This window comes from Acromyrmex echinatior, chromosome 7, assembly GCF_024713525.1.
Source record: "Acromyrmex echinatior isolate Ae372 chromosome 7, ASM2471352v2, whole genome shotgun sequence".
In the NCBI taxonomy this organism is placed as follows: domain Eukaryota; kingdom Metazoa; phylum Arthropoda; class Insecta; order Hymenoptera; family Formicidae; genus Acromyrmex; species Acromyrmex echinatior.
The window spans coordinates 15,561,587-15,575,444 of NC_141858.1; the positions used below are offsets into that span (position 1 = coordinate 15,561,587).

The 13,858-nt window shown below is 34.6% G+C and overlaps 3 protein-coding genes across 4 annotated transcripts; 1 reads left to right on the top strand and 2 right to left on the bottom strand.

Annotated features, from left to right (window-relative positions):
- Positions 1–257: 257 nt before the first annotated feature.
- Positions 258–1,603, bottom strand: LOC105154187 (mitochondrial inner membrane protease subunit 1). The gene is made up of 3 exons (XM_011069544.2): positions 1,022–1,603; positions 736–933; positions 258–578 (listed from the first exon to the last, which is right to left on the bottom strand). The coding sequence occupies exons 1-3, from the start codon at positions 1,121–1,123 to the stop codon at positions 417–419; spliced, it is 462 nt and encodes a 153-aa protein (XP_011067846.1). The 5' UTR covers positions 1,124–1,603; the 3' UTR covers positions 258–416.
- A 1,825-nt stretch (positions 1,604–3,428) lies between these two features.
- LOC105154188 (terminal nucleotidyltransferase 4B) lies at positions 3,429–8,764 on the top strand. Its single transcript, XM_011069545.2, has 8 exons — positions 3,429–4,695; positions 5,303–5,473; positions 5,679–6,036; positions 6,145–6,291; positions 6,374–6,567; positions 6,651–6,804; positions 7,013–7,151; positions 7,316–8,764. The coding sequence occupies exons 1-8, from the start codon at positions 4,079–4,081 to the stop codon at positions 7,522–7,524; spliced, it is 1,989 nt and encodes a 662-aa protein (XP_011067847.1). The 5' UTR covers positions 3,429–4,078; the 3' UTR covers positions 7,525–8,764.
- A 1,448-nt stretch (positions 8,765–10,212) lies between these two features.
- LOC105154189 (cytochrome c oxidase subunit 4 isoform 1, mitochondrial) lies at positions 10,213–13,085 on the bottom strand. Of its 2 annotated transcripts, none has more exons than XM_087407693.1 (4): positions 12,866–13,085; positions 12,221–12,418; positions 10,626–10,811; positions 10,213–10,537 (listed from the first exon to the last, which is right to left on the bottom strand). In XM_087407693.1, exons 2-4 carry the CDS (start codon positions 12,410–12,412, stop codon positions 10,475–10,477), a joined length of 441 nt encoding a protein of 146 aa, XP_087263819.1. In that variant the 5' UTR covers positions 12,413–12,418; positions 12,866–13,085; the 3' UTR covers positions 10,213–10,474. The 2 variants fall into 2 exon arrangements, with proteins under 2 accessions (XP_087263819.1, XP_011067849.1); XM_011069547.2 differs by having other exon boundaries at positions 10,619–10,811; positions 12,866–13,079.
- Positions 13,086–13,858: the final 773 nt, after the last annotated feature.

Consider the following 13,858-nt stretch of genomic DNA (forward strand, 5'->3'; position numbering starts at 1 on the left):
AAGTGCGTTCTGAATACAGGACTATCTCTCCTCTGCATCATGAGTCTTTTAAGGAATAATCAAATTCAACAGTTAAAGTTTTCCTATATATTTTGCTATATAAAAAAATATATAATATTTAAGTTTAAAACACTTAGAATACAGGTAGAGATATAAAGTAATAAAAAAAGTACAACTATATTTATATAAAATACTGTTTTATATATATATATATATATATATATGTATATATATATATGTATATATATAATATACTGTTTTTGTTTTTTTAAAAAACGACGCTTTTATGTCACTAATTGCATATAATACATCAAGAATTTTTTATTTTCTTAAATCTAGTCTAAATCAAATATAACTAAGTAAATATTCTTGCAATCTTCAATTAATACAAATATCTATTAAATATAAAAAATAATTTAAGTTGCATATTTGGTTGTAAACATAGTTATATCTCTCAAAGGAAGTATTTTACATAAAGCTCGCCCACGTAACAATCCATGAGGTACTGGTCCATATATTCGTGAATCTGTAGAATTATTTCTATTGTCACCTTCCAGCCAAACGTGTCCGTAAGGTATCTATAAAAAAATAATTTATCAGTACATTTATCAATGTATTTTTCTCTATAATTCATGCAAAACTATTAACCAAAGGAGAGAGAGTAAGATGTATGCAATGTAATTCTCTAGAGACCAAAAACATTATCAAAACCTGTTTCGATAACTTAAAATTTACCGTAGTTACAATGAAGCCATTCCTTATTTTATCGCCAGGCAGGCCTATGATTCGCTTGCATATATTCTGCTCCGGATTGTTGGGACATTTGGAAATGACAATGTCCCCCTTCTCAAGCCTTTGCAATCTAACTGATATTCGTTCCAGAAGTAAGACGTCATTAGTGTACAAAGTGGGCTCCATGGATGGACCACTGCACTATAATTACATCAGCAATAATTATGTTGTCAAAATGCATCAAATCTGATAATGATAAATAAAAAAAAATGCGTAATCGCGTCCTTACCACGACAATATCGCCTACATACTCGTACACGCAATATGTCACACATGCACATTGTACGAAGCCACGAACAACCTTAGTCACAAATTTGTTCAACTTTAGCATTATGACGAAGGATCAACGAAAAGAGAGATCACTTCTTCTCGTTCGATCTATCAGAATTACATATGTACATAACGTTCGTACCGGAATGCGTAATTCGCTCCGTTCGTTTACTCATATATGTAAGTATATACATAATATGTTCGGTAATTGTTTAGAAAACCTCCTTCCACTTTGATTTTAATGAAATTGGATTCATTCGACGCGAAATGAAAGAATCTGGCAGAAAAAGGAGTATTGTTCTGCTCCGTAAACCGAGATACTAAGCGTTAAAATTGACGACTATTGAGGTTAGGACGTCCATGTAGATGTGTTTTTATTGCTACACTTTCTGCACTAGTACACACAGTGCAATAAGTTGAAATAAAACAAATATACATTTCTTTCATTTTAACTTATTGCACCGGTTCAGAGTGCAGCAATAAAAAAACAGACCTAATACCTATGGTATTAGAATATAAAGCCGAAAACACAATGAAAGCACAGGCAATACGAACAAGGCCCTTAGAATAAAATTACATGGTGCGGAAAACGACTGCGGAATAAAAAATGCGTCATAAAAGCCAATCAGCGTTTTTCTGCGTTCCGAACAGCGCTAAGCGGTTGTTTCAACGACGCATTCTCAATTCCGCAGTCCTTTTCCGCACCATGTGATTTTACCTTTATTCTCAAAAAAAAGTATACGAAAAATTAGGAAAATATTGGGTCATCTAAAAAGTATCCGCGGTACTTTGTCACTAGATATATGACCATCAACACACATCTAGTGACAAAAAACCGCGGATACTTTTTAGATGACCCAATACATTTCTTTTCAAGAATAGAGCTCCAGATTGATTGTAGAGCGTTGTACGCCACATAAGACATCCTAAAGTCGTGATCAAACTATGTATTGGAGATTGAGATTGAGATTAAGATTGAGATTAAAATTGATGTTCGACCAATGAGAACAGAATAGGCCGAGATTGCAGATTAAAATATAGGACTCTGTCTATTTTTTCAATCTTTAATTTCAATCTCAACTGATAAGCTTTCAGTATTCAAGTCATATGACTAACCTCACGTGACTAACCTCACTAAATGTATTGTGTATGTACAAAATAATAAGTTATAAAGAGTTATAAAAAGTACAAACATAGCACAATTAAAACGTGAGTGTATTTAAATGCGTATTCAATAATTTTTATTATGTGTGATTCTAGCTATCTGATTCTTACTAATCTCAATTTCCAATGCATAATCTGATCACGGCTTAAAAGAGATCGGCCAATGCCAACTCGATCCGCGATTGGCTCTGCTACGTTGTGAAACCGGAGATGGGAGAAAGAAAGAGAGAGAAGCGAATATGAGAGAAAGAGAAGCGACACCAGCTTGCTGTCAAAATTCTCATCGAGAATTAAAATATTTAAAAAATATGATATATAATATTTTTACATCCTGTTCAAGATGTTTAATAAACATATTTATACTTATTAATATTACATATTAATATTTATACTTTAAATAAACTATATGAAAATTGTATTTATAACATTCTGTTTTTATATGAACATCTTTTTATAGTTTATTTACTTTATTAGTCATCATTTTTATTGCTATAAGCTACAATTTTTTTAATAATAATAAAAATCTTAATGTTTAGTACAAAAACTTTAGTATTCGAAATAACTCATATAAAGTTTATTTATTGCGATTCACCGATTAATTACAAAGATTTAGAATAAATAAAAATTAATTACAAGATTGAAAACAAATATTTTGTTTATTTACTGAATTAATGTTTGTATCACAATATATATACTTTACACAAATAATCTTAAATACATAAAGTACTTGTATTAAAAAGTTGAAAAAAATTTTGATCATTTTATTTCATAAATACATTTCCATACATTTGTATTGGAGCACAGATTACAAAATATTATTTTTTATTTTGAAAAAATTTATTTATGATCTAAGTGATAAATCGTCACTACAAAAAATTTGTCGTATTACTTTTAAATATGATTCAGAATAATTTATAATTCATAATTTATGTATTACATTGAAATATTTATCGAACAATCTTCAGGAGATTCTCGCGAAAGAATCGGAAAGAATATGAATTCTCAGTGAAAAGCACTCTGCGAAGTGCAAAGTGCGAATACTGCGATGGGCGCGTTTGCACGGTACGCTTGCGCGAATCGGAGCAATCGCAGCGCGGTCCGTCCCGACCGCCGTCCGGCTAGAACGGTGCGACTGCGATATATATCACGAGAATCACCCCTTTAATCGGCGCGGTAATCGGGCGCCGTCGGCGAATCTCGGGTTTACGCTCGGTTCCGTCGTGCTCCGCGGTCGTGGAGTCGTGGTGCGTGTATGAAAATCTCGTTTAGTTTGATATCTTTGGCAGGTTACGATTGACTGATCGAAAGATCACCCGCCAAGCCCGCCGATTAACTTGCCGACCGACCCGACCGTCTGCGAAGAGCGGATACACGGTGCACGATATCGCGACAAGTGCCGAGAGCCCCGGATAGACTACTGTGGCACGAGGGAGGAGGCCGGACAACGCGCGCGCGCGCGCGCGCGAGAGCGACACAGGGAGTGACACGCGACGTGGTGCGTCCGTCCGTCTGTCCACCCGCCCGCTCGCTCGCCCGCTCGCACGACTGTCCGACTATCCGTCCGTTCGTCTGTCCGTCCGTTTGTTCGTCCGTCCGTCCGTCCGCTCGCCCGCCCACCCGTTTGTCCACGACCGCTCGTACGCACGACACGGTACGGCACATACGACGCACGCACGCACGCACGCACGCACGGCGTCGGAAACGCGCGCGCGCGCGCGGGCGCACACACACACACACCACACACACATACATACACACACAAACACACCACTTACATTCACACTTGTACAAACACATACGAACGCACGGAGGAGACTAAAGAGAGTCCCCCTCGTTCAACGGCGCCAATTTAATGGATCCGACCATCGGTTGGTACCAACCGGAGCAGTACGGCCCTGCTAAGGACCTTTGGTTACACATTTGGGAGGCCGAGAAGGGTCTTGACGTTCTGACCCTGCGTAACGACGCGAATACAAGTAATGCGATGGGCGTACGGCTGCAGCAGGACTTTCTCGCGCTGGACACGAGCCCGGCGGCAGCGACGACGACGGCGACGGCAACGACTGCGGCTGGCATCACGCCGTTATCCAACAGCACCGGCACCGGCAACGCTGTCGGTGTCGGCTTCGGCGCTGGTAACAACGGCAATGGCAACGGCAACGGCAACGGCAACGGCAACGGTAATGGCAATGGCAATGCCAATGTCAATGCCAATGCCGGCAACAGTAGCAACGGTAGTAACGGCCGGCCTACATCCGCCGCCGTTCACAGCAGTGCCACTGGCAATGGCAATGGCGAGCACCGCGTGCCCCACAACGCCTGCAACTATTATTACAACCCGTCCCGCAGGAAAGGCGAAAATCGGGCGAGCACCTACGGCATGAACTATAATTACGACGCCCTTGTGGGCGAGTACGGCGGCTGTCCGTGGCGTGTGACCAATAAGCATTACTCCATGGGGACAATCGGGTGAGTATATCCGACTCCATATCATCGACCCAGAGGTGAGAGGGATTGCGCCGCACGGTCCATATGGCTGTCTGTTAGGTTATGTTGGCTACCTGCTTGAACAAAGTGCCTACAATATCTTCAGGTGATATTGAAGACTTGGCAGGATGTTGAAAGAAGAGAAGAAGAGAGATAACCGGGGGTAATAGCAATCTTTTGGGATTTAAATTTGTCATTTCGGAGAAAGAGGAGAACCTTTCTGTACATGACATTTTACACACACACGTACTCTCTCTCTCTCTCTCTCTCTCTCTCTCTCTCTCTTTCTACAGTAGATTTACAAATAAAGCTCGTAAACAGCTGCAAAAAAATTTTTGTCGTCAAGTATTGTTAGCTGACATAAGAAATTGTAAACATATCTCGTGTATCTATCCAAGAGATACATTATAAACTCAAGGACAAGGCATGCCGAGTATCTTTTACAAAGATGTCTCAAATTCAGATGAAAATTCTATTTCTTAAATTTTTTTGTAATTTGTCAGGAATTATTTTATATTTGCATATTTTATTCCTATACATTTTAAAGATATTGATACTGGACATTGAACAGATTTATGTTTCTGTTTAGATTACATGAGGAAATAGAAGATTTTTTTTCATATATGTGCCCCTCGCACGAAGAACATGTATTAAGATTGAGAGTTGTAAAAAGGATAGAAAATGTAATTTATGATCTCTGGCCAGACTCTAAAGTCGAAGTATTTGGTAGCTTTCGCACTGGTTTATATTTGCCTACAAGGTAGGTATCTTTATGCATTTGTAAATAAATCTGAGGGCTGATTGTTCCACCTTTGGATAAACTAAGTAATAATTTATCTAATGGATAAATAAGTGAGTTTTAGTGAAAGATGGAATAATCTAATCTGAGAAGAATATTTGTTTACCAAAGACTCGCGTGCCAAGTACTTTCAAATATATGTATAGAGACTTTCCTATTATTACAGTGATATAGATTTGGTAGTAATAGGGATGTGGACAAATCTCCCTTTGCGTACTTTGGAACGTGCTTTATTAGATCGAAATATCGCTGAACCATCTTCTATTAAAGTGTTGGATAAGGCCAGTGTACCGATCGTCAAACTGACTGATAAGGAAAGTGAAATTAAGGTGGACATTAGTTTCAACATGAATAACGGCGTCAAATCTGCAGAGTTGATAAATTCCTATAAGAGGCAATATCCGGTTCTGGAGAAGTTAGTCATGGTGTTAAAGCAATTTCTACTACAAAGAGATCTTAATGAAGTGTTCACTGGCGGTATATCTTCATACAGTTTAATACTCATGACCATCAGTTTTTTACAAGTGAGTACAATTGTTGCTAACAATTGTCTATTAAAATCACATTTATTATTGTCAACTTTCTCGTGAAATCAATTGCTATTGTCGAATCAAAATTTTGATTTATTACAGTTACATCCGAGAAAGGATATTCATTGCCCAAATACTAATCTGGGAGTGTTATTGATTGAATTTCTGGAGTTGTATGGGAGAAAGTTCAATTATGTTAAGACTGGCATTCGCATAAAGGATGGTGGTCAATATATATCGAAAGAAGAGGTCTAATTTATATTTGTGTTACATTATAGAGGCTCTGTATCAGTTAGTATTTTTGATATTAATTATACATGTTGATTAATAGATTCAACGAGATATGATAGATGGTCATCGACCATCTCTATTATGCATAGAAGACCCACTCACACCTGGGAATGATATCGGCCGTAGTAGTTACGGTGCTTTGTATGTAAAGAGTGCATTTAATTGGGCCTATTGTATTCTCTCTCAAGCGGCCAATCCCTCAAATATATTAATCAATGACGCTAGTAAAGTAAGGTAAGATATTTATTATTTGTTTCTTCTATTCCATTTTATCCTGTATAACATGTAAATTATAATAAACGATACTTTCATTGCAGCATACTGGGAAGAATAATCCGTGTGACCGATGAAGTAATATACTATCGTAGGTGGATCAAAGAAACATTCCTCTTACCCGTAGGCGAAGGAGACTCTCTGTCAAGCTCAACTGGTTCTGATGCATCCACTCTTTCAGCTCCCGCTAGTGATACGGTACATGATAAATGTATTAGAAAAATGTCTTTGTCGTCATTATTATTTTATACACATTAATTTCTTTTGTATATATAATATTTTAATTTACTTGTTTTCACATCCTATAATATATTGAAAAGAGTTCGAAGCCCCCCTTTCATGATATACTGTTTAATTTTGTATAGAATCGTTATTAATTCTGAATTTATTTACATGTTTTTTTAAGGATTCTGAGTGTAGTCGTGGCAATTCTCCGAACACTGGTGGGAAGAGCGAAAATGACAAAAACAAAGATAGGCACTTTTATAATAGTCATCAAATCCACAATTATTCTGGAAGAAAAGCATTCAAAGCAACCATTCATGGTACGACAATTAATATTTTGTTATTTATATTTGATATTTTGTTTGCTACTTGTGCATATTATTAAGTTGTTGCAACAGATTTCGATTACACGAATACATAACGTTCGATGATATCTTTCGCATTTGACGTGTGCTATTTTTTTGTTAATGTTTCTTTGTTGCAGCTAATCATCAACAAAGTTTCAAAGGCAATTATCATCGCATCAACAACAATATAGTCGGTCAGAACAAAGCCAAGCATGCACTCCACAGTAATGGAAACAACAATAATAATAATAACAATACTAGTCACAGTCCAAGCTCTAGGCCACATTCGATAAAGAGGAAAAAACAATGCACAATGCAACGTGGAACCGGAGATTGTGTACGGTGATGAAATGTACACAATAATTTCAGATATTACTTCCGTCACTTAAGTAGCGAGCTCAATATCATAACTGTGTGATAGAAAGACAGCGATTAATGGTCGGTTATCGCAATAACTGAATCATCCTACGCGAGTTCTTTTCGCTTTCAGTTTCAATTCAATGTACAGAAGGGCACAACGTTTACGGTTCTGAAAGAACCAACAGTTTGGAAATTTAACGATTCTTGCGCAGAACAAGAATGCCCAAGCAGTAGCTATACATATATACATATATATACATTTCTTTTTTCCTCCCCATTTGCCAGAACTATATATTTTGCTCTGTACGCAAAAGGTTATACATTAAAGATGTACAGAATTCCTAATGGAAATTTGAGATAAGATCTATTTATATTTCACTTTCGTTGCACAGATTACAAACGGTACCCGGTGTAATAACACTTTATTATCGTTATCTATAAAAAAAATTGCAAAATTTATCATTACCATCGTCGAATAGTAATTGTGTTCACAGCCATGATAAGTAACATATTGTAATATATTCAAAGTACGAATAGTATACAGACGATAATAAGTTATATACGTTTTTCTCAACACATAAAACTATGAAACACGCTGATATTGACTAAAAACTTAGTTTTCTATATGAAACTATATTCTTATAAAAAGAGAGTGACAGCAAATTGGTGATATTGGCACTTATCTAATGTACATATTGTAATATACATCTCATCAAACATAGAGAAGTAAGTCTAAGAGTTACCTACTAAATTTTTTTAACTTATAAATATCTAAAATAGTGTTTATTATAGTGATTTTATCATAAAAATTCGTGGATGAAGCCATATCTATTTAAAAGTATACTATTTTTTTTGTTTTTTTTTCTCTACAAAACATAAATATATCGTTGTTGAAAGATTTTGGTATGTTTTTCAGATTTTAATAAAATTTCAGGTTTACGCGCGAATAATACGATGGTAGAAAAAAAATTTTGAATAACAATATTTTTTAAAAGTAGCTTATTATCGAGACAAAGTGATGACAACGCTTCGAATCTTTGCAGTCTATTTCGTAGCAACAATTTTTTTGCAAATTAGCTTTATCTATTTTCTTTTGTACAGAGACGCCAGTTTCTTAATGTTAGCTCATAATCCTTAGTATCCTCTGAACAATGATGTATTATTTTTATATCAGATAATTAAAATAAAAAATACGTTTGTATTATACAAAGGGAAAAAACGAAGAATCTGATATTTATGAATCTTACATTGCATTTGATGAAACTTGTGTATATGACAATACGCGAAAAGGCCTTGACATTACTTAAAAAGCTCCGTATATTACGTTCTTTGATCGTGATAGACATAGTTCATATCAAACATTACATTCCGTTGACGCAATAATTATTAAGACAGAAGTGTTTACCGCAAGCAAATCTTTTCAATTAGATCAAAATTCTTTCTGGTGCTACTGCATTTTTGTGTTCAACGACTTTTAATGTGCGATGTAAAGATTTATCCTTGTAACATATTTAATTTAGTCACGTAAATTGAGGATGTTTAGAGCTTTGATATCTTTTTAAATTATATATAACATCCAATATTCCGTGTATATTAATTATTATTTAACTTAAAAAAAGCTCTTTCATATGTAATATTGTAAGCTGTGATTGAATTTAATAATTAAATTGTCAATTGCTTAAAGATATATATAAATATATATAAATATATAATTTAAATGTTATTGTAAAGCATTATATAAAGCCATACTACATTTTTAAAAACTGTAAACTATTATATCTTAGTGATCCTCAACAAATTACGTGTTTTTTTATAAATATCAGAATTTCGTAATCATTGAAGGTTTGATAACGAAACTTCGTGATCACTCATATTTATCGAATTTCCCGGACCGTCTGTAAAAAATGCAAAAAAAAAAGAAATGAAAAGTTTAATAAATATGAATGATGTCGATATCTGATCTTAAATTATTTCTTGTTTGTATATTTTTAATTAAGGGAAGCGATTTTACCTCGTATATAGCCATCATTTAAGACCAGCTATAGACCGTTTGTAAACTTCTCTCGATAGCAATATAATACTCTGTATTTTCCAAAAATTTTGATAGTCATGTATATTTATATTTGTGTGAGTATATTTTTAAATAAGCAATAATGTGTAACGAATATAACGATCAGTGATGCCATTTTATCTTTGCAGAACTGTACTGTCGTTTCACAGCCGTTACAGATTGTAAAAAAAATATTTAACTGGCGTATATACATTACTGAAAGTTCGTAACTGTGTAACTGCGAATTTTCAAAAGTGCAGGCAACAGTACAGTTACCCGTGCTTTGGTAATGTCTTTTTTTTTTAATAAAAAAAAAAGCTTTCGCGAGGAGAAAGGAAAGTGAGATAGCAACTATGCGAATACTAAATCGTTATGAATTTAGCAGTCGTCGAGCCGGCAGCGATTTGTACTTAACAATTGTCTACTTGTAAGTTTGTACACATATGTTTAATCCGAGATATGTGAAAAATGTACAGAAATGAAATAAATCTTACTTACCTTTTTCTTCAATCAAGTTTTACATTTGAGCGATTTTTGCATTTAATTCTTAATAATTTAACATGCATTAATTTATATATCTACTTATATCTCACATATAATTTAATATATTATTAAGACTATAAATTGATAGCAACGTACTTTTAATATATTGATAGCGCTCTAATGTAACCACATGACGTTTATTAAAATTTCGCCACTTGTACATTACATATGTGTGTGTGTGTATATATATATATATATATATATATATACACACACACACACACACAAAAGCGCTCAGAGAACGAGATACTGTACATGATGACTAAGTAATTAGTAGCAGGATAAATTTAATTAATTTATTTTCGAGCGCAGAGACCGTCGATTGGATTCATGTCGAGTTTCTTCATGCGATCCAATTGCGCCAATCGTCTTTCCAGCGAAAATGTTTCAGGCAAAGGCGGATAAGCTGGAAGAAGAAATAACATTGCATTAAAGCAGCGATTTCTCGATGACGCAATTCGAGTCACATTGGAACACAAAAACATACCGAATACCTTGAAATACAAAAAAAGCCATATGGCAGCGCTCGATACCAGCAAAGACATTCCCACGATGCCTTTCCATTCTCCTGTTGGTGCATCCATCTCGCTAAATGTTTGGCGAAAACTGGCACGATACAATATCTTTTTCTCCTCGATTGATAGCTTCTTCCAATCTCCCTTCTCCTTCTCTCTCAGTGCCTGACAAAAAAAACATGGTATAATTTGACAATTGTTATCTAGTAATGATTGATAGGTCTATGCTTTGTGGTTGAACTTGCGTACATACATTTGTATTTAAAATAAAATAAATTTACAGGGTAGTCTTCGAGTATTCTGAAAAATTTTAAAAGATGATTCTTCATATTAATTGAAGGCGAAAATATTGTGTGACCATATGTCTGAAACTGCTTAGTTTAAAAAATATAGGATGTCAAAATTGAAGTGAAAAACATATTTTTAAAAATTTCGTTTTTTTTTTGCGAAAATTTCGAAAACTTTAAATTATTTCGTGAAACTTTATGTATATTTAAACTTTATGTATTAGGTGTTGGAATTAATTCGTAGCGTTTTACAAGTGATGGGAAGTACTTTCATTAATGTATTTTTTAATGCTCATGTGAAATAAATAACATTCTTTCATTAAAAACGCTACGAATTAATTCCAACACCTAATATATTTGAAGTTATTAAAATAATATGGTTTTCAAAATTTTTGGAAAAAATAAATTTTTCTTCCAATTTTGACAACCCTATCTTTGAAATTAAATCGCTTTGGATATGTAGTCATGTGAAGTTTTCTTGAATTAATATCAGGAATTATTCTTTAAGCTAATATTCACTCACCACTACTATCTCAGATTTTGACATCAGAGACGAGAAAACACACAATAAACATTCTTCCAAATTATAGTTGAATTACATGGGGATAGCTAAGGGGAGGGAGGCAAAGTGACGATGGTTTCCTCTCCTAAATTTTATAAAACCAAAATAATGAAAACTGCTTAAGTATTTACAAGAAATTAATTTTGGAAAATAAAAGAGAATCGGAGATGAAAGTTATAGAAAGACTTTCCGAGAAAAGATTTGAGAAAGATTTTCTGAAAATCCAAGACAACTAGTGTTATAAATTTAAGTTTTTTTAGTTTGAAGAATGGTTTACAATCTTAAGAGAAAAATAAAATAAATTAAATATATGTGATTTTGTGTGTTACCTGCTAGTGATTAATTAAAAATAATAATATAAAATATTTAAAAAATCCAATAATCTGTACCACTTGATTACCCTCACTTCCTCCAAATTAAAAAATCTGAATTCAATTCTTCTAAATTCACCTCCTCCCTCTAAACAAAATTCTGAGTATGCCCATGTTTGAATATAGAAATATTTTTCAATTGATAAATTGAGAATAGATTTGTATATTTTTTTACTTCTGATATACTCTGAAACAGTGGTGAGTGAACAAGAGCCTTAAAATTTTTTAAAATACTTAAGAATCATTTTGCATATTTAAAATTTGGCCTCAAGCTAGAAAATTTTAGTATAGTTTAATGCAATGACAAAGAACAGACCCTGTGAGAGAGTTTTAGCTCTATTGTCTTCCTCTTACCATGATATCAGCAGTGTTTTCTTTCCAGCGTATCGCAGGATAGGGGAAATCCATTCTATCCAAGTAAGTAGGTTCACCATTGTATCCGTAGCCTACTACATCCCTATTACCAACTTTGTCCATTGTCATCAGTCCACATCTTTGGATTTGAATAACAGGTCGTAAGTAACTCACAAATAGTCTATTTGCCATTGCTCACTATAAAAATACAGAAAATGGAATATCAAGGTACTGATACTTATTCTAAACGCAAAATTAGATATCTTATTATTAAATGAAATACATGGAGATTTATATAACATTTACAAGATTGACGACGATGATAAAATGTGTATAATAAAACTGGATAAAATGAAGTTTTTGTTATCGGTTTGAGATTTAATCGGCGATATCGCGAATTATATCAAATTTTAACGAATATATCTTTGAGTTATCTGCCAATTCAGCGCAATTATACGCATTAGTATTCCGCAAGATTTATTTATATACGTGTTACATTAATTGCATCGTAGAATTATTTATCATACGATACAATCAATGAAAATATCCGCCTTCTTGTCGTGTTAACGAAGTCTTCACAGAAACGTCAATATTCGGAAGAATGCCTTGCTCCGAGATCAAACACAATGCATATGAGTGAATTACCTAACTGATAGCTCTGGATAGCTCTCGGAAATGCGAGATGGCAGAGGGCCCCTGCCTTGCACGGAGCTTGAGGAAAATTACGTAATCGCGTCGAGAGTTCTGAGACTGTGCGGCCAATATCCAGTTATATCGTGAGAAATTAACGTTAATCAACTAGTACCAACTGATTCACTGATGTTTGCGACAGTTTTTTGTCGTACTTCATGAAGGGAGAGTAATTAGTAAAATGTAAGGGGCTCCGCACAATAAAAGGAACAGGGAATAAGAATTTCAACCTATCAGAAATCATACTTTGTGGAATACACAGTTTCTGATAGGTTGAAATTTTTATTCTCTGTTCTCTGTTCCCTGTTCCTTTTATTGTGCAGAGCCTCTAACATATGTATATGTGTTTCAGAATTCACTGCTAGTGCTGAAAATGTATAACATACGTGACGTAAACTGTAGATTTTCAGCGCTGACAGTGAATTTTGGAGCTTCACTGTCCTAGAATCCTAAATTAATAAGACAAGCGCGACTGGTGTTAAGTGATTTCTGATTGGTCGTTGCAATTACGTGATTAGCAGCCATTAGCCAATGATGAACTTGGAAGAATCCCGTTTGACAACAATCCCGATTGCACTATTAATATCAGCTGGTGGGGGGGGGGGGGGAGGCGGGAAAGGAGCCTAGCAATTTTTCATTGCATTACCAATGAAAAAATATGTTTTTTAATTGGCCAATCGGCGATATATGCCATATGTACGATGTAAACAATCGGAATTTTTCTGATGAACTTATGACTCCTGGATATCAATCATGAAACTTTATCCCTAGGATAGAAAATTTTCTCTATTAATGTCAATGGTAAAAATTTTTACTTTTCACTTTCCAACCTAGGGATAAAGTTCCATGATCTAAGCACCAACAAGATACTATTAAAGACTGTCAAGCCTGGGCAAATTTTCGACGGTATAAAAAGGGTCCCAAGAGTAATTGAAGAACGCTAACCTC

Coding starts and splice junctions, on each gene's coding strand:
- LOC105154187 (XM_011069544.2), bottom strand. CDS start 1,123: ATGCTAAAGTTGAACAAATTTGTGACTAAGGTTGTTCGTGGCTTCGTA. Junction 934..1,021: donor ATGTAGGCGATATTGTCGTG/GTAAGGACGCGA, acceptor ATGTAATTATAG/TGCAGTGGTCCATCCATGGA. Junction 579..735: donor ATGGCTTCATTGTAACTACG/GTAAATTTTAAG, acceptor ATTTTTTTATAG/ATACCTTACGGACACGTTTG.
- LOC105154188 (XM_011069545.2), top strand. CDS start 4,079: ATGGATCCGACCATCGGTTGGTACCAACCGGAGCAGTACGGCCCTGCT. Junction 6,292..6,373: donor AATATATATCGAAAGAAGAG/GTCTAATTTATA, acceptor GTTGATTAATAG/ATTCAACGAGATATGATAGA. Junction 6,568..6,650: donor AATGACGCTAGTAAAGTAAG/GTAAGATATTTA, acceptor CTTTCATTGCAG/CATACTGGGAAGAATAATCC.
- LOC105154189 (XM_011069547.2), bottom strand. CDS start 12,412: ATGGCAAATAGACTATTTGTGAGTTACTTACGACCTGTTATTCAAATC. Junction 10,812..12,220: donor AAAACACTGCTGATATCATG/GTAAGAGGAAGA, acceptor TTTTTTTGTCAG/GCACTGAGAGAGAAGGAGAA. Junction 10,538..10,618: donor TTTGTATTTCAAGGTATTCG/GTATGTTTTTGT, acceptor TTCTTCTTCCAG/CTTATCCGCCTTTGCCTGAA.